Below are 18,641 nucleotides of genomic sequence, written 5' to 3'. Positions count from 1 at the left end.
CAGTTTTGACCCCCCTGGGACATGTGGCAATGCCTGAAGACATTTTTGGTTCTCACAGCCGGGGGTAGGTCGGTGCTACTGGCCACTGCCATCCAGTGGGTGGAGGCCAGGGATGCTGATAAACACCCCACAATGCACAGGACGGCCCCACAACAAAGAATTACCAGGCCCCGATGTCAGTAGTACTGCGGCTAAGAAATCTTGGTCTGTACTACAGACAGAGTGACATTTTAAACACAGATATGCTCAAAACACAAACTGCCTCACAGTGGATGTAGGAAAAAGATAAAATCTACAAGGACCTGCATGGGTCAGGCTCTATGTATGTATCTCTCCATTCTCACGCAGATGCTAAAGAGCAGAGATTTTCAGGGCAGGAGTGATACACAGTTCCAAATGGAGCAGAGGTGCCTAGTATGAAAGGGATTTAAACATGTCTACTGGATTTGGCAATAAGAGACTCATACTGATAGCAACTGGAGAGGGACAGTAAGGTCAGAGGTCACATCCCAACAGCTTACAACAGTGAACAGAAAGTGAAGGAGAGGATACTGAAGGAGTCACCATTTAAAAACATATAGAAGAAGAGACATTTGAAAATAACTGGTTGGGGGGTGGGTGCTAGTCCTCCTCACTCTCCACATTCTTTCCTTGAATAATCTGCTTTTATGTGCTCACATGTAATTCTTTATACACAGCCTAGACTTCACTTCTGAGATGTAGACTACTATCCACCTATGGGATTTTATGTTTCAGTGTGCACTGAGCATCTCAAAGTCAATATACACCAAACTCATCATCTCCCTATGTTATATTCTCTAACTCAGTGGCTGGTATCAATCAACCACTCACTTGGAAACAGGAACTCCTTGAAAAGAGGAATCACCTGTGTCTGCTCCCATTCCCTCAATAAAGGCCTAAATATTGGTCAAATAAGTACCTTCCACTGTTCATTATTAACGCTACTGCCTAGTTTAGGTCCTCACCATCTTTTCCCTAGATTATAACAGCCTTCTAACTGGTTGATTTACTTGCCTCCAGATTTATCCACCACTAATCCAGCTTCCATACATCAATAAGAGTGATGTACCTAAAATACAAATCCAATTGTGCCATCCTCTTGTTTAAAATCTTCAATGGCTTTTTATCTCTTAGAAGTAAGTGTTGGTTCCACGAAATGATCGTAAGGCTCCATATTCTAGATCCACCCTTAGCAGCCCTTGCAGAGCATGGAGAATACAGATTCTGGTTCCACAAGTATCTAGGCCAGCAGATAGGTCACAGGCCCTGCTGGTGGGGAGAGGATCCCAAAGCTCTTTCATAGGGTCTACAAGATCAAAATTATTTTCAAAATCATACTTTAAACATGACTTGCTTTTCTCACGACGTTGACATTTACACTAAAGAGCAAAAGGAACAGTGGGTGAAAGTGGTGGTGCCTCAGCTCTAAACAAGGTAGTGATACCAAAATGTACTAATGGTCACTGTACATTTTCACCATGATGTACTCACAGAGAGAAAAACAACTGTGATAAAGCAGTAAATTACTAATTTTATTAACGTTCACCCTTTGCACTGTGGCCTTTCCGATAACCTCATGCTGAGGTGGGAAGCAGGAAGCTCTACCGCACGCTGGGTACCCTGTGTGCTCGAGGCGCCTGCAGACCCGCTGTGAGCCCAGGGAGACCTCCCCTCACGGAGCACCGTTCCACTTGAGGAAACGGAAGTCAGAGTACAGCTGGACTTGAGTAGGTGGCAGACATTTTCTTGGAAATTCAATGAAGTAAGCCTGTCACTTCAAGGGAAAAAACTGACAGTATTTGTTATCAATGATAAAATTTGAGCTTTCAAGCTAATTAAGAATTTTGGAAAACTTGCATCTGCCTCTGTGATCTAGACAGCTTCCCAGTTCTCCTTCTGAGAGACTGGAAGCAATGTTAACAAGTGTGATTTGTTGTTCCTGTACTGTGAAATGTGGTAACATTGGGAAAATCTGCATAACTCAGTGAACCCGTATTTTCCAAATGACAAATGCATATTACAGTAGGTTAAAAATCCACTTCAGAGCACAAGATAGACCAATAGACTGAATGGAAGAGTATGAAAGCTTCATGAATCTTGTTTCAGATTCCTCTTTGCAACTACCTTGAAGAAACTACCACTGGTTTAGTTTTGGTGTGGCAGCAAAGAGTAACAACCACAATTTTCTAAGAAGGCTTAATATTCCTCTACTCCTCGTTTTACCAACTATGTATCTGAGTGAGCTAGATTTTCTTCATTTACTTCAAACAAAATAACACATAAAAGCACATATGACAATCCAACTGTCTTCTATGAAGCCATTAAAGAGATTTACAAAAATGTGAAACAATGCCACTCTTGGGACTTCCCTGGTGGTCCAGCGGGTAAGAGTCTGCACTCCCAATGCAGGGAGCTGGGTTCGATCCCTGCTCAGGGAACTAGATCCGCATGCATGTCGCAACTAAGAAGTCCACATGCCACAACTAAGACCCGGCACAGCCAAAAAATAAATAAATAAAATAAATAAATATTTTTAAAATGCCACTCTTTAGTATTTGTTTTTGCTTTGTAAAGTAGTTATTTTCCATAAAATGGCTATTCATGTTAGCATGATGGGTATATTATTACTTTAAATGCATTAATAAGTAAGTACTTAATTTTTAATCATTTTAATTTCTAATATGATTATATAATTTATTTAAACAATAATGCTATTTTTATATTATATAATTTCTATAAACAAAAGCCTCCGAGGTACTGAATAATTTTTAAGGGTATAAAGGAGTTGAGAAAAACAGTTATAGAATCTCTGGAGCAAGTGAGTTTGCAGTTCTATTTCCCACCCACTCATACAATATGCTGAAGTTTTTATCTTCTACTTCAGACAGCATCATGTATATCTTTATATCCCAACACTTAGCAGCATTCCTTGTATCTAGTGCATACAAGAGTTCAATGACTACAATGAATATATTGATTCAATGAATGTATCGCTGAACAAAATCAATGAAAGAAACAATAAACCAATACATGAAAATGGAAAAAATACAAATCAACACTCCTTACTCTTCTTCAAATTGGCCTATCATTTACTACATTTACATATACTATGTGTATTTTGTTGATCATATCATTACACTAAGTTTCTTGACACCTTAGACCAAGTCTATTACTTACCATTTGCTCCAAGTACCTAGTCCAAGAACAGAACTTCTTTGAACATTTTAAACTCAACAACTAATCTCAGTTAAGCTCGGATATCTAAACTGTACTAAAAAGTTGATGTTCAAAGACAGTACATACCTCCTTCAAATAAAATACCATTTTAAATGTTTAGTGTGAATAAAAAGGTTTAAATTCTGACAACAAACATTTTCCAGTAATTGTTGTCATATTAATGACAATATATGTAGGCAGTATGTTTATTTATATTTAGCTCTCCGAGAGCTCCTGAAACCAAACATAAATGAAATCCCCAAAGAAAGCCAAGATTTTATACTAGTCATTCACTTCAATGTCTACCTCCTCCTAGCCTTTGAATCAACCGAAAACAAGTATGAAAAATATGCTACATTCAGTTCCTTTAGGTCTGCAGAAAAGCTATAGACGCTACAGAAAAATCGCTGATTAACCCAACCTCAATTACATAAAATGAACTATGAGACAACTTTCCTCCACCCCAGACTTATCAAGGTAATGATGATGAGAAACTCTGCCTTTTCACTTACTTTTGCCACACTTTCTCTCCAAGGTGTACACTTTTGTAATGGACAGTGAGATGATCCCTACGACCAAAGCATTTTCCACATTCTTCACACTGATGAGCCTTCTCACCTTAAAGACCCAAATATTTTCGTTATAAGGTGCATTTCAATTTTTTTTTTTATCCCCAGAAACAAATTATCCAACAGTAAGATAACACGGTAGAAAACATATACCAGGAAGGTAAAGCCACCCTTTATCCGGGCTGTTTGCCTTATATTCTTACTCAAATATCTTCCTTCAATGGCTCTGTACTTATTTTTATGGGTGTGAATCCTCCTTCCCACTTGGAGAAGGAATCAGTAGCCTTTTGCTGTACACTTCAAATCTTGACTTTCAGTGTAACAGAGTAAGATAAATGAAAGGACTTCAAAACTCAGGATGTTTTTTAGGAATATGTAAGTCTGGATATCAAACACCTCAAATGAACATACACTTAATCAAGATGAGGCTGTCTTATGTTTAGAAAAAGGACCTGAACATTTTCAGATCTTTGTACTTTACTTTTAAAAGATTTTTCATCTGTGGGGATTTCTTACATTTGCAATGAGCCAAAATCCAAATATAAAGGAAAATTCTAGATGAGTCCAATTTGTCATCTCTATTCTTATATTCAGTTACAAAGGCTTGGCCTTTAAAAACCAGTCTCAACTTAATACCCGTGTGGAATTAAACCATGTGACCTCTAGGATTAGGAATTTAGAATTCTCCTCCTGAAAATGGAAATGCGCAATTCCAGTGAGAAAGTCATCAGACCTTTAGCATCTCTTAAAAGTGGCGATAACAACCGCAACCTACTTCATTGGGGTCATTTAAGAAAATGTTATATCTGTTGCATACTTTATATTTTAATTATGTTTAAGATAATAATAATAATCACCTGTTCTACTGGGCTCATAGAGATGGCTCTTTCCCATTACTGTGCTCATATAGGTGGCTCTTTTAGCACTTCCTGAACATCAATCTGAGAGGAAAATATGAAAGAAATCCCCAGAGTATAAAAATTATAAATACAGAATAAAGATCTGAAATTGATCAGGATTATTAAGGTACTCTTCCAAAGATAGGGCTTCAAAAACTCACTAGTACATCAACTTTAACACCCCAATTATAATAACTCTCTTCAAGCATCTAAGTTTTGCTAACTTCTTTCAAATCCAATCAAAATGAGAAATATTATCTTGGCTTCTTCCTTCAAAGAAGTGCCAATAGTAATTATTGCACATGTCTACATAATATGCAAAATGCAAACCTTGAGAATTTGATTAAAACAAATTTTAAAATACAGTTTGTGGTCATAAAGGGTAACCAAATGATTAAAATTACAGTGACCAAAAAACATGTCACAAAATTATGTCTCTTTCAGATGCTTTTTAAAAAAGGTTTTTACAATCAGCATTACAAAGGGGTGACCAAATCCACCAAATTATTTAAATTACAGCCAAAATAAACATGATGCAGTTTTCAGGTGTTTTTGAAAAGGATCTTGGAAACATCATTACAAAACGCGCCTCACCTGAATGTATTTTCTTGTGCTTTGTAAGGTGATCGTGACGAATGAACGTTTTCCCACATTCATCGCACTCATATCTTTTATCGTCGTGATGTACTCGTAAGTGAAGTCTATAAAGAAAAAAAATTGAAGCCCATTGACACTAGTGACACAGAAGGAAAAAAAAATTGAAGCCCATTGACACTAGTGACACAGAAGGAAAAAACTTGGTTAACTCTACATAACGAGAGCTGGCTGCTTACTCCACCACGCTCACCCATTATTTGCTCCATTTCTGACTTTCAGGGTCCTTCCCACTTTCACCACCTGACTCCAGGGCTCCCACTCACCAGTTTCAAAGCAGCACTTCAACATCTGCACAGGCTCCCACGACCTCTGGATGATACGCCTTCCTGACTTTAAGATCCTAAATCTGCTTCTGGGAACCTACCAAATGTCTAGGGGCGTCAGCCGATGTTGCAGAGGGAGCAAAAGGAGGACTGAATCAGATGGAATTAGAATCGGACACAGGGGGTAAGTGCACAAGTGACTTAAACATATGATGATAGCAAATTACTAAGGATTAATCCTATTCTGGACAACTGACACCACTTATACACTGACAGTTGAGAACTTAGTAAATTTGATAAGTAATCAACTTTCTGACAATCACATTTTACTACTTTTCTTCACACTAACCAAATAAAGTGTGGCTCATTTCATAGTCACCCAAAAACAGATTATAAAAGGTTATTATAATAGGTTATTAAAATTCATTTAATTTGAATTACTTTTATCCCCACAATCCTCCATCTATATATCAATACATCCTAGTGAAATGAACAGCCTTCCCATTCAAGTTGTCCAAACAGGTGTTGATTCCCCTATGACTAAAACCAGTAAATGAACTGGACTACATCTAAAGGGGAAACATTCTGTTTAAACTTAAAAAGAGGTACGTAAGAAATGATAGTGTAAAAACTAGATTCTTAAGAATATTAATAAAATTTAAAATTGTATACATATCTCACAGTAAGTAATCTATTATTTATTCGTTAAAAAACTACTTTTCATAAATTGCAAATGTAGTCAGCACTCAGCTATACAAATATTACGTAAGTTACAACTAATACTCAGAAGACATTCTAAAACTGAGAATCCTGGAGTTTTCAATTTTGTCATTATTTTCATACCAAAATATTCTTTGATAATTAGGACTGAAAAAATACACCAACTTCAGAACACCACAGTTTTCATGAATTTTGATTCAAAGAAAAATAATGAAATATTTAAATGACAACGACTTAGACAGTAAAGCATTCAGCAAACTTAGTGATGAGGAAATATTTTAAAATATTTTATACTACAAAATGAATATTAAAAGGTAGGGGCAAAAGTCTACACAAAGTTTTCTGCACAACTTTGCTTATCACAAGTGCTAAGACATGTTTTAATTCATCAAACAACTAACACAATGATAAGACAAGAGAGTTAAAACGGAGATATAATTTTATCATACTTAATATTGGGGAAAAAAAATGGCTTGACCTACCTGTATGAGCTTCCATGACGAAAACTTTGCCCACAAATACTACAAAGATGAGGCTTTTCTCCACTATGGATTCTCAAATGTTCTTTCAAAGTAGTTCTGCATTAAAAATATATATATATTTACCTACCGATTTTTTAATGCCAACGTATGTATTAAACACAGATTTCTAGAAAGCTTACTAGAACAGTGTTCAAGCTAATAGATAACGATGTCAATTATTCCTTTTCCTACAATATTTTTGCTCTTTATTGGATTAGTCGCACCAGCATAATAAACATGTTTATTATGTCTCTCTCCTTAAAAAAAGCAAATAATTTAACTTTGGCCTCCTTTGCCATTGGTTTGCTCAAAGATTTAATATATAGCTTATGTAAACTTCCAAGAAATACAAATGAAAAATGCTCAATTGTCACTACTGATTAGGTAAAACTGACGTTAATTTTAGTGGACAGTGTTTAATAATATATAAGAAATCCAGTTTATCAGTACTATTCCTTTCCAATATGTGCTCACAACTTGTTAAAACAATGTTTTAAGGCAAAGAAAACTTTACAGATACTTGTAATTTCCAGATGCCAATGTTAAAAAGGGAAACCATATAAAGGATACAACTCTTGCTAGTCCTAAATCCTCCCGCCCTACCAACCCTGGATGGGCCACTGTGTAACCACTGCTGCATTTCCTACAGTTCTAACATTCGGAGATTCCCCATGTACATAAACTGCTGAGTAAGGATGGACAAAGTTATTTTGGGGGGGAAGAAAGGAAAACACATGGAAAGGTTGTTTTTTTTGGTTTGTTTGCTTTTTGTTTTTACAGGAAGACCTTTAAGGGAAAAAAATTTATAATGCATAAGATAAACTATAATTTACCAATCTGTAAATACAAGTTTTCATATAAATGTAGCACACTGATTTTCCGGCCATCATACCCATTTGTTTTTTCTAGGAAAGTGGCATTTCTAATCTTTTTAAAATAATGAACTTCTATACACTGAAGGATATAAATATACACATATTGTTTAAAAACAGTACTAAACGCTTAAATGCAGGACAAGACAGAGGACATTCCCGTCCCTTACAACACTCCACATGCTCCTCCTTGGTCCTATCCCCCACCACGTCCCTCTCTCAGAAATAACCATTTATGTAAGTATTCCTTTTCTTTGTTTTACTACCTATATAGTACAAATCACTAAACTATATATCGTATGTTTTTGAAAAACTGAGTAGCAAGCACAAACCTAACAATATGGCCACTACTGGATAAAGGGCCCACAAGGTAATAGCATCAGGATCTCCGTGTCGGCCTGGCCGCTCAGCTTCCCTGAGCGTTGGCACCAGCCCTTTCCAGCCTGTCAGCAGTAAAGTCACGACCAAATACTGCAAAGCACAGGGTTCATCCCAACCAGAGCATCTGGCTGGCTGGAGGGGACCTGGTACTGGAAGCTGGCAGAGACACGGTCAAAGTGAGTAGGCTGCTGTGTATATTTGGCTCCTAGGCGTACCATGACCTACGTCTAGTTCTCATGGACAGGTCACAAAAGAACATTTCTGTGAAATGAAATGAGTATCCTCAGTTAAATCAAGCAGCCAGGCATAAAGACAACAGCAGGAGCCTCTGTAGCATACAGGTACTATACAGCCAGCAGAATACAGGTGAAAATTTGGGTCAGCGAGGGGGACATGGGGAGTTGCCGTTCATGGGTATGAGGTTTCAGTTACACAAGATGAGTAAGTTCTAGAGACCCAGTGTACAGCACCGTGCCTGTGGTTATCAACACCACATTGTACACCCAGACATGTGCTAAGAGGGTAGATCGCGTGTTCAATGTTCTTACCACAGTAAAACAACAAAGCCTTGGGGTCAGACCTACTCCAGCGTTCTGTCCACTAGTTAACAGAGGAAACATGTCAGAAGGGATCTCAGCACTGACTACCCTCAATACGTCATGGGTCACGGCCACTACGAGTGTGGACTCAGTACCCATCACATAATCACATGTGACATCCTGGGATCTTCATTCACCATCCTGCACATGTGACATCCTGGGATCTTCATTCACCATCCTGCACATGTGACATCCTGGGATCTTCATTCACCATCCTCCCGTGAACTCCCTTTGCCTCTTTACCGTATTAAAATTCCTATTTCCTGTTGCCCTGGTCTTCCTCTTCATCAGTTTACTTTCTCATTCTGGTGAAGCACACCTTCTAGTGGCTTCATGAGAAAGATTGCAGTGAAAGCTAATTTTTTGACATCATGAAGAGTATCTTTATTATCCTCAGACTTGACAGTTTGACTAAGAACAGAATTCTAGGTTGGAATTTATTTTTTTTCCAAATTTTGAAGGTACAATTGGACCACCTTACTTCCAGTGTTGCTGCTCAGAGAGAAGTCTGAGTAACTCATTCTTAATTCCGTGTATGTGACTTTCTCCCTAGAAAAAGCAGAAGCACAGACAGGCTTCTCTTTGTCCCCAGTGTTCTGAAACATCATAGTGCTGCACCTTGGAGTAGGTTTATTTTCATCTAATGCCCTAAGCATTTAATGGGTCATTTCTGTCTGGCAACTCATGTCTTTCAGTTCTGGGAAATCATCTTGAACTATTTCAGTGATGATTTTACTCCCTTCCATTTTCTCTGTTCTTTCCTTCTGGACCTCTTGCCTGGTTTCCAAATGTTCTAATCTTTACTTTTCAATTCTGCATTTTTTTGCTCTACTTTTTTGGAGATCCCTTAACTTTGTCCTGCAATCTCTCTGTTAAGGTCTTTACTTTGTGGATCATGCTTTGACTTTCTGGGAGTTCTGATTTGTCACGTCAGTGACTCTTTTGTATAACATCCTGTTCTTGTTTAATGGATTCTATATCTTCAACTGAGGATATTAGTAATTGTTTACTTCTTTTTTTGCAAGTTTTCTTCTTCCTGCATAATATGTTTCCTTCAAGTTTTTGTTTCGTTTTGTCTGTGTGGGAATAAATCTCCCATGTTAAAGGTTCTCCTTCTGTGTCTTGTAATTCTTCACTGTCTGCTCGTGATTAAGTGTGAAAGGCTAAACACAGATGGTAGGGTCAAGGAGCATGGGTAGGCCTTGATGACTCTGTGTTTCACTGTACGTGATCTGGGTGTATTATTTACCAGGGAATATATTTGTCCTTTGGTTGCTCATGTTTTCAGGGAATTGTTTTCTAATCTACTGTCTGAAGGGTAAAATCTAGAAGCCAAGATGTCCAGCAGCAACGGCCTGTGTGGGTGACGGAAGAGAAGCCAATGATCTAACTTAACTTCTAGAGCAGTTCTGACTCCAGTGCTCCCTATTCCTTCACCCTAGTTTCAGAGGTATCTGAGACTGCCAGTTCCCATACCTTTTGTGGATTCTGGGATGTAAACTAGGTTCTCAATTTCTCCATTGCCACTTGGGGATTTGTCTTCCTCAGATCTGCTAAGTCAGTTACCACTGATACATCTGCTTTCTAGCTTTGAAACCTGTGTTGCTCTTGTCACTTTTCTGTCTCGCTGTCTTTGTAGCTTATGTCTTTAAAATAAATAAATGAATGAATAAACAACCTTTAACGTATATTTACTGGGGTTTCAGAAAGACACAAAATGGTATCTTTGTTAAATTCACCATCTAAATCTGCAAATCCTGACTTCATATCACCTTCTATAACATTATATAATTTCTTTTATCCTTAAATTTCAAATTAAAGCATAATTCAAGTACCTTGTGTCTGTGTTACCCTAATCCTTATAAAATACATTCATTAATTACTTCTATATAACAGTACCAGGATGTTTCTGGGTATTTAGATAATTCCTCACCTTTCTCGTACTGATTTCCCACAGATAAAGCAAGTCCATTTTCTCTTTCCACCATGGGTACACTCTATATGGCGTTTCAAATTTCCAGTGTCGTTAAACTGGCGACCACATATATCACATGGAAAAGGACCTAAAAAGGAAAGAATAGTGTGCATCTAAACTTTAAGAATAGATACTAAGTTAAATTTAATACGTATGTTATAAATTCATACCTACCACTACTAATGCATATCATAACACAATCAATTATTATTATTTTTTACACAATCAATTTTTTATTTATAGTTTTCTCTTCCCTTCTAGCGTGTTTATTTTATTCCCAGCAGACAGGTTACAATCATCTCTATATTCCTAAAGCTGAGTATAGCACCAGGCATCTAATATAATAAAAGCTGAATAAACTAATGAGTTTATTATAAACTGAAACAGCCAATTCCTAGTTTGAAATCAGACTGGGTCAAACTGAAAAATGTTACATACCAAATTTCTGGGGAAAGGAGGTAATAAGAAACTTTAAAGAATAAACAGAATACTTAAGAGAGCTCATGGTTTGGAAAGGTACTGTTGCTCCTTAGAACCAAAAGATCTTAATGACACTGCCTCGACCGAAAAGACTGTGGCACATTTCTGTTTAGTCCTACAAAATTAAATACAAATTTCTTACAGTAATATTGACCTTAGCTGGATTCAAAATTTCACCATGATTTTACCAAATAACTGGAGAGAAGACAGAGTTCTACTGAAGGGCAAACTGAAAGGATGACAAAGGATGTGTGAAAAAGAAGTAGAACTCGGCTTGTTTCCCCCCCACCCGCCCCGATATCTGTGGATTCAACCAACTCCAGATAGAAAATATTTGAAAAAAATTCCAGAAAGTTCCAAAAACCAAAACTTGAATTTGCCAGGCACTGGCAACCATTTACATAGCATTGATATTGTATTTACAACTATATAAATAGTATTTACATTGTATTAGGTATTATTAGTAATCTAAAGATGATTTAAAGTATACAGGAGGATGTGCACAGGTTATATGCAAATACTACACCATTTTATACAAGGGACTGGGGCATCCTTGGATTTGGGTATCTGGAGAGGTCTTGGAACCAACCCCCATGGATACTGAGGGGCAACTGTATTCCTCATTGTGCAATAGAGCCTTGAAAATATCTGAAGATGGCTGTTCTGTCTCCCTTTCCCAAACAAAATATTTCAAGGTCCTTCAAAAGTTTTTCAGATGACATGATTTTAAAGCCCTATGTTGCCATAATTACCCACCTCTAGAATATATGTCAAAATCCATCTTGAATGTGGTATCCATAAATGAATGCAATATTCCAGATCAATTTAAAATCAGCGACATGATTACCTTCCTAATTCTGAACAATACATTTTTATTAATGTAGTTTAAAACTACAGTTGTTTTTGTCAGTCATATGACATTACTGGTTCAGACTGTGCCTCTGCTATTAATAAGCCCATCTGAAAAGTGAGGCATTTGGATTCTGTACTATTTTACAGCTCTGCAACTCCCAACGATTAAAAAAAGTCAGATCATTCCCATGTGTACAACTTTGTATTTATTCTTAATTAATTTTAACTTATTTTAACTTTTTTTTTTTCAGCAGAGAGTTTTTTTTTTACTTTTTAATTTTCTGCTGTATCAACTACCCCTGCCAGCTTTATGTCATGTAGCGTATTCATAAAGCATGAAATATATTATTTTTATCCAAGTTGTCAATAAAAACATTGAAGAGGATAGGGAAGAGGCTACTTGAAAGATAATAATTTATTATTGGGAGTAACTGTCATAAATGTACCTAACTGTACTACCATCTGGAACACAAGTCTCCACCTTGGCCATAAGCATGAGGGAGAGAATTCATCAAATACAATACTGAATTTCAAATATACTAAGTTTACTACACTCTCTGAAACATGAGTCTTTTCCAAGACAAAAATGCCTACCCCAGGCACTCACAAACCTATCCAACAATCAACTGTAAATAAATGCAGTTATGACCACGAACAGCTCTGCCACCAGAAAACAAAACAAAACAAACCCCATATTTACTCATCTCCAAGAACAGGAGCAAATCCAGTGCCCCTCCCCACGTACACGACCTCCTTCTCCTCAGTGATTCAACAGCAGCAGCCTCCTCCAGCATGACGCGACCACCAACAGTTGCTATGCTGCTCCTAGAAAAATTAATCTGCTTACCCAGATGGAACTTTTCTTGATGCTTTAACCGTGCAAATCGTGACTTAAAATGTTCTTCACAATAGGTACACTTAAAAGGTTTATCTTGAGAATGGAGAATCATATGTTCCTCCAAGTGTGGTCTTCGAGTAAAAGATTTCTTACAAATCTAAAAGAAAATGCACATAAAATGTAAGGGAACCTGAATTTAAAATAAAAGTACAAAGCTCATGATGAGAAATAAACACATATATTCAAGTAGCTAAAGAGAAATTTCTCCTAAAAGAAAAAACTTACCAGAAGTATAATCAACTATTGTGCAGAAAAAATACCTTGGAGGAATTACAGTAAGAATTTATTTTAAATTAGTACTAAAGTTAGCTAAATTTCAACACCTTACATTTCTAATAAGCTAATTCCTAAGATCATACAGTAATCCTACTATCTTAATCCTGGTCAACATTTCTAAATCCATTAAATTTATATTTTAAATCAATTATATGTTATGAATAAAGGTTTTTATCATGCTTGCCATATATTTGATTAGGAATAGGAGTAAGAACTTCAGAAAAATTACTTTAAAAAGTTTATCTCTTGAGGTGGTCAGAAAGAATACACACAACATTTTAAAGAAATTTGGCAGACATCAGATTTAGAAAAGGGGAGGAGGAACTGCTGTAACAATATAGCATGTCCTATACACCAAGCATAACACCACCACAATACAGCATGTACTATACACCAGGTATAACAACACAGCATCTACTATACGCCAGGTATATAACAACATAGCACGTACCATACACCAGGTGTAACAACACAGCATCTACTATACGCCAGGTATGTAACAACATAGCATGTACTATACACCAGGTATAACAACACAGCATCTACTATACACCAGGTATGTAACAACATAGCATGTACTATACACCAGGTATAACAACACAGCATGTACTATACGCCAGGTATAACACAGCGTGTACTATACACCAGGTATAACATAGCATGTACTATACACCAGGTATAACAACACAGCACGTACTATACTCCAGGTACAACAACAGCACAGCATGTACTATATACCAGGCACAATGCTAAGTAATTCATGGATTATTTTACTTAATTCTCACAATAAACCTAAAAGTAGATATAACTGTTATCACTTTGCAGCTGAGGATGATGAAACTTAGTAAGGAGAAGAAACTATCTTATAAAGATCCAAATAATTAATAATTAACTTCAATTCCTAGAAGCTGAAATCAGAGAAATGGTGAGAATCTTGTCGTGTATTGGGTTGGTCAAAAGGTTCGTTTGGTTTTTTCCGTAAGATGGCTCTAGTAGCACTTAGTTGTCTTTGACTTCATTCGAAATAATTTTGTTAGATTGTATTGTGACAGCTGTCATATCAGTGTGCATTTTTAAAAAAAAGTATCAAAATCGGTGAATTTTTGTGTGGCCATTTTAATATTGAAGATGGAAGAAAAAAGCAACATTTTTGGCATATTACGCTTTATTATTTCAAGAAAGGTAAAAACACAGCTGAAACGCAGATTTGTGCAGTGTATGGAGAAGGTGTTATGACTGATCAAACGTGTCAAAAGTGGTTTGTGAAGTTTCATGCTGGAGATTTCTCGCTGGACGATGCTCCACGTTGGGGTAGACCAGTTGAAGTTGATAGCGATCAAATCGAGACATTCACTAGAACAATCAATGTTATACCATGTGGGAGATAGCCGACATACTCAAAATATCCAAATCAAAGGCTGAAAATCGTTTGCACCAGCTTGGTTATCCTAATTGCTTTGATGTTTGGGTTCCACATAAGTTAAGTGAAAAAAACCCTCTAGACTGTACTCCCACGTGAGATTCTCTACTTAAACGTAATGAAAATGTTCCCTTTTTAAAACAAATTGTGACGAGCAATGAGAAGTGGATACTGTACAATAATGTGGAACAGAAGAGATCATGGGGCAAGTGAAATGAACCACCACCAACCACACCAAAGGCCGTCTTCATCCAAAGAAGGTGATGTTGTGTATATGGTAGGTTTAGAAGGGAGTCCTCTATTATGAGCTCCTTCTGGAAAACCAAATGATTAATTCCAACAAGTAGCGCTCCCAATTAGACCAACTAAAAGCAGCACTTGACGAAAAGCGTCCAGAATTAGTCAACAGAAAACACATAATCTTCCATCAGGATACCACAAGACCGCATGTTTCTTTGGTGACCAGGCAAAAAACTGTTAGAGCTTGGCTGGGAAGTTCTGATTCATCTGCCGTATTCACCAGACATTGCACCTTCGGATTTCCATTTATTTCGGTCTTTACAAAACTCTTCTAATTGAAAAAATTTCAATTCCCTGGAAGACTGTAAAAGGCACCTGGAACAGTCCTTTGCTCAAAAAGATAAAAAGTTTTGGGAAGATGGAATTACGAAGTTGCCTGAAAAATGGCAGAAGGTAGTGGAACAAAACAATGGATACGTTGTTTAATAAAGTTCTTGGTGAAAATGAAAAATGCGTCTTTTATTTTTACTTAAAAACTGAAGGAACTTTTTGGCCAACCCAATATATAAGTTGAAGCCTAGGAGTAAACAAAATGATAGCTGATTACTCCTTTAAACAATATTTACCTAAATAATGAGAAAGTACTTTAAGGGGTGTGGTAGAATAAAAATACGTACAAATTCATTGTTACTCCTATCATTGTAAAATGGAGATTAATTCCACTACCCTTAAATCTTCCCTGGCTGTAGTGGCTTGTGTGACCAACAGAACGTGTTAGAAGTGGTGCTCTGAGACTTCCGAGGTGAGGCCATAAGAAGCCTGAGAGCATTTATCTCGGCTTCTTCCTGGAACACACACTCACTCTTGGAGCCCAGCTGCCATGCCAGAAGGAAGTTCAAGTAGCCCCAGGAAGAGCCAGCTGTCCTTGCTGAGCTTCTAGCTGTCGACCAACACCAGGTTTCCAGCCATGTGAATGAGGCACTTTGGAAGCAGCCCCAAACCAGACCAGATCAGACAGACCATCCATCAGCTGAAAACAACTGAGTGACTTCAGCTGACACCATGTAGAACAGAAGAATTGCCTAGCAAAATCCTGCCCCCGTTTATATTACTGACCCAAAAAATGATGAGATACAATGAAATGGTAATTCAAAGCCACTAAGTTTTGAGGTGGTTTGATATATAGCAACAGACAACCAGAAATGGAGGGAAAATTCTAACATTTTACATTCTGTGCAACAGTAACATCACAGTTTCAGACAACTATAAAAACATGGTATAGTGATTACGATAAAAATAAAAACTAGGATTTCTATTTTTCAGGTCCATCATTCAAAAACTAACTCATACCACGCTTAATTTACAAAAATATTAGGATAACACTGTATAAAATAGAGATTCTAAAAGTGATATAAGCTAAGTTTATATTACTTTAAAATTTAATTACTTTCCCAAAAGGTCACACTACATTTAATTTGGTTTTCTCCTACAAATTAAAATCTCTTACATCACATTTCCAACTTTCACTCTTAGTCTTCTTAATGGAAATAAATTCTTGTGCATTTTCAGGATGAAATCTATAAGAAAAAAATTAAAAGTCTGTCAGGAAAAGATTATATAAGTCAATATTCTATCTGATATGTTGACAGTGATTACAAGAATCAGGCACTGATTCCTTTCTTAAAGAGACAGACACATTTGAGTACTTTAAGAATACAGGTATTGCTATTATTTTAATATATGAATATGTGTGCCTAAAGTTATGCAGAAATAGTCAAAGTAAAGCATAATCATACTTTACACATATTCAGGAACCTATCTATTCACAGATAATCTTCAATGCAATTCACTTGACTTGTTTTAGTCCATATTTCAATGAATTTAATTTCTCAAAGTTAAATATGCAATACTATACTAAATATTCTTTCTCCCACAAATTTTCATACACTAAAGACAAAGTTCAGCATGCGGAATAAGTTTCCTACAGTTCTAAAACCATATAGGTTGAAAACATACTTGCCAAAACCCAAGACAGAAAACCCAGGATAACAAAAATTCTGTATCTTAAACTTCTATAGCATAGACTATAGTTTTTGTTTCAGTATCAAAAAACTTCATCTCAATAGCTGTAGTAAAAAATATGAACTAATATTTGCTGTTCTTTTCTTAATAAATTTGTAGTCTAGAAAATGTTAAGCAATGAAAGAATCGGAGACAAGCACCCCATAGATGTTTTTAGCTCACTACGTATTTAAATTAGAAGGCACACTAAAGTATATTACGGAAGCAAGATAATACTTGCCTCTTAACATGCTTGGCTAAAGTCTTCTTGCTTGCATGAAGTTTATTACAATAAGGGCACTTGTGCTCCTTCTTATGAAATTCTGTTTCATTACTGTGCTTCTTTCTGTGAACAGTTAGGTTAGACTTTGTCGAATAGCGCTGGTGACAAATATCACACTCAAAGGGCTTCTCACCTGTGTGAACACGTGTGTGGCTCTCATATTTTCCTATAAAAAGACAGAAATTAAAATTAAATTCGGTACATTTACTACATAGTGATTGAAATTTGACAGTGGAATAAAATCTCCTGATTAACAGTATATTTAGAAGCCATGAATTGAAAGGAATTTTCAGATTTGGCAGACCTTTTAAAAATATCATAAAAGGCAATATAATATGTATCTTATATATTTTCATCTCTCTTCACAAAGAACGTAATCTGGAAAGGCTACTACAAATCTAGTATACTCAGCAAAATTTATACTTCACTACAGTCCATTCCTACAAGACCTCTCCAACTTATAAGACATTAAGACACAAGTAAATCACCTGTACTTGACTGCATGCTTAATACTAAGCTACTAAGGCCAACATATATGGGCAGTATCAAGGGAAGTAAGAAAAGGAAAAAATGAACAGGTATAATGCACAGACATATTAATGTGAGATCTGTATTATATTCTGAATGCATATCTGAGTTGCAAACAAATGTTACAGGTATTTCCAATAGAAAGAATCAAGAAATTATAACTGTCCTACACTGTTGGGAATGCAAATTGGTGCAGCCACTAAGGAAAACAGTATGGAGGTTCCTTAAAAAAAGTAAAAATAGAGTTACCATATGATCCAGCAATCTCACTCCTGAGCATATATCCAGAAAAGACAAAAACTAATTCAAAGAGTTTCATGCACACCAATGTTCACAGCAGCACTATTTACAATAGCCAAGACCTGGAAGCAACCTAAATGTCCACTGACAGATGAATGGATAAAGAAGATGTGGTATATATATATATATACACAATGAAATATTACCCACCCATAAAAATAATGAAATATTGCCATTTGCAGCAACATGGATGGACCTAGAGATTATCATACCAAGTGAAGTAAGCCAAAGACAAATATTATTCTCATTTATATGTGGAATCTAAAAAAATACAAATGAACTTATTTACAAACAGAAACAGACTCACAGATATAAATCTATCATGGAAAAGAATCTAAAAAAAAAAATCTATATCTATATCTATATCTATATATATATATATAACTGAATAACTTTGCTGTATACTTGAAACTAATACAATATTATATATCAACTATAGTTCAATAAAAAAATATAAAATAAAAAAAAAAAGAAATTTTAACACAGCCTGTCCAAAGAGAAAAGTGACAATAAAAAATGAAATACAAGGATACATTTTGGTTTAATTCTTACTTATATTGCTACTGATACTAAAATTCTTTTACATTGTTATTTAGAATATAAATTTCCA

The 18,641-nt window shown here is 36.1% G+C and overlaps 1 protein-coding gene across 3 annotated transcripts in view; it reads right to left on the bottom strand.

Annotated features, from left to right (window-relative positions):
• ZBTB41 (zinc finger and BTB domain containing 41) overlaps positions 1–18,641 on the bottom strand; it is a 44,023-nt gene that overhangs the window by 16,109 nt on the left and 9,273 nt on the right. For 2 of the 3 annotated variants that reach the window (XM_082394306.1, XM_082394307.1), the window contains exons 3-9: positions 17,162–17,369; positions 16,367–16,436; positions 12,726–13,020; positions 10,652–10,781; positions 6,828–6,923; positions 5,300–5,406; positions 3,750–3,855 (exon numbers count right to left, since the gene is read on the bottom strand). In XM_082394306.1, coding sequence (XP_082250432.1) covers positions 3,750–3,855; positions 5,300–5,406; positions 6,828–6,923; positions 10,652–10,781; positions 12,726–13,020; positions 16,367–16,436; positions 17,162–17,369 — 1,012 coding nt within the window. The remainder of the gene's footprint in view (positions 1–3,749; positions 3,856–5,299; positions 5,407–6,827; positions 6,924–10,651; positions 10,782–12,725; positions 13,021–16,366; positions 16,437–17,161; positions 17,370–18,641) is intronic. The other variant, XM_082394308.1, reaches the window with a different exon arrangement.

The sequence above is a fragment of the Balaenoptera borealis genome (assembly GCF_965194805.1).
Source record: "Balaenoptera borealis genome assembly, chromosome: 1".
Classification (NCBI taxonomy): Eukaryota; Metazoa; Chordata; class Mammalia; order Artiodactyla; family Balaenopteridae; genus Balaenoptera; species Balaenoptera borealis.
The sequence above is the reverse complement of the archived record's forward strand: the minus strand, read 5'-3'. Positions and strand labels throughout refer to the sequence as shown.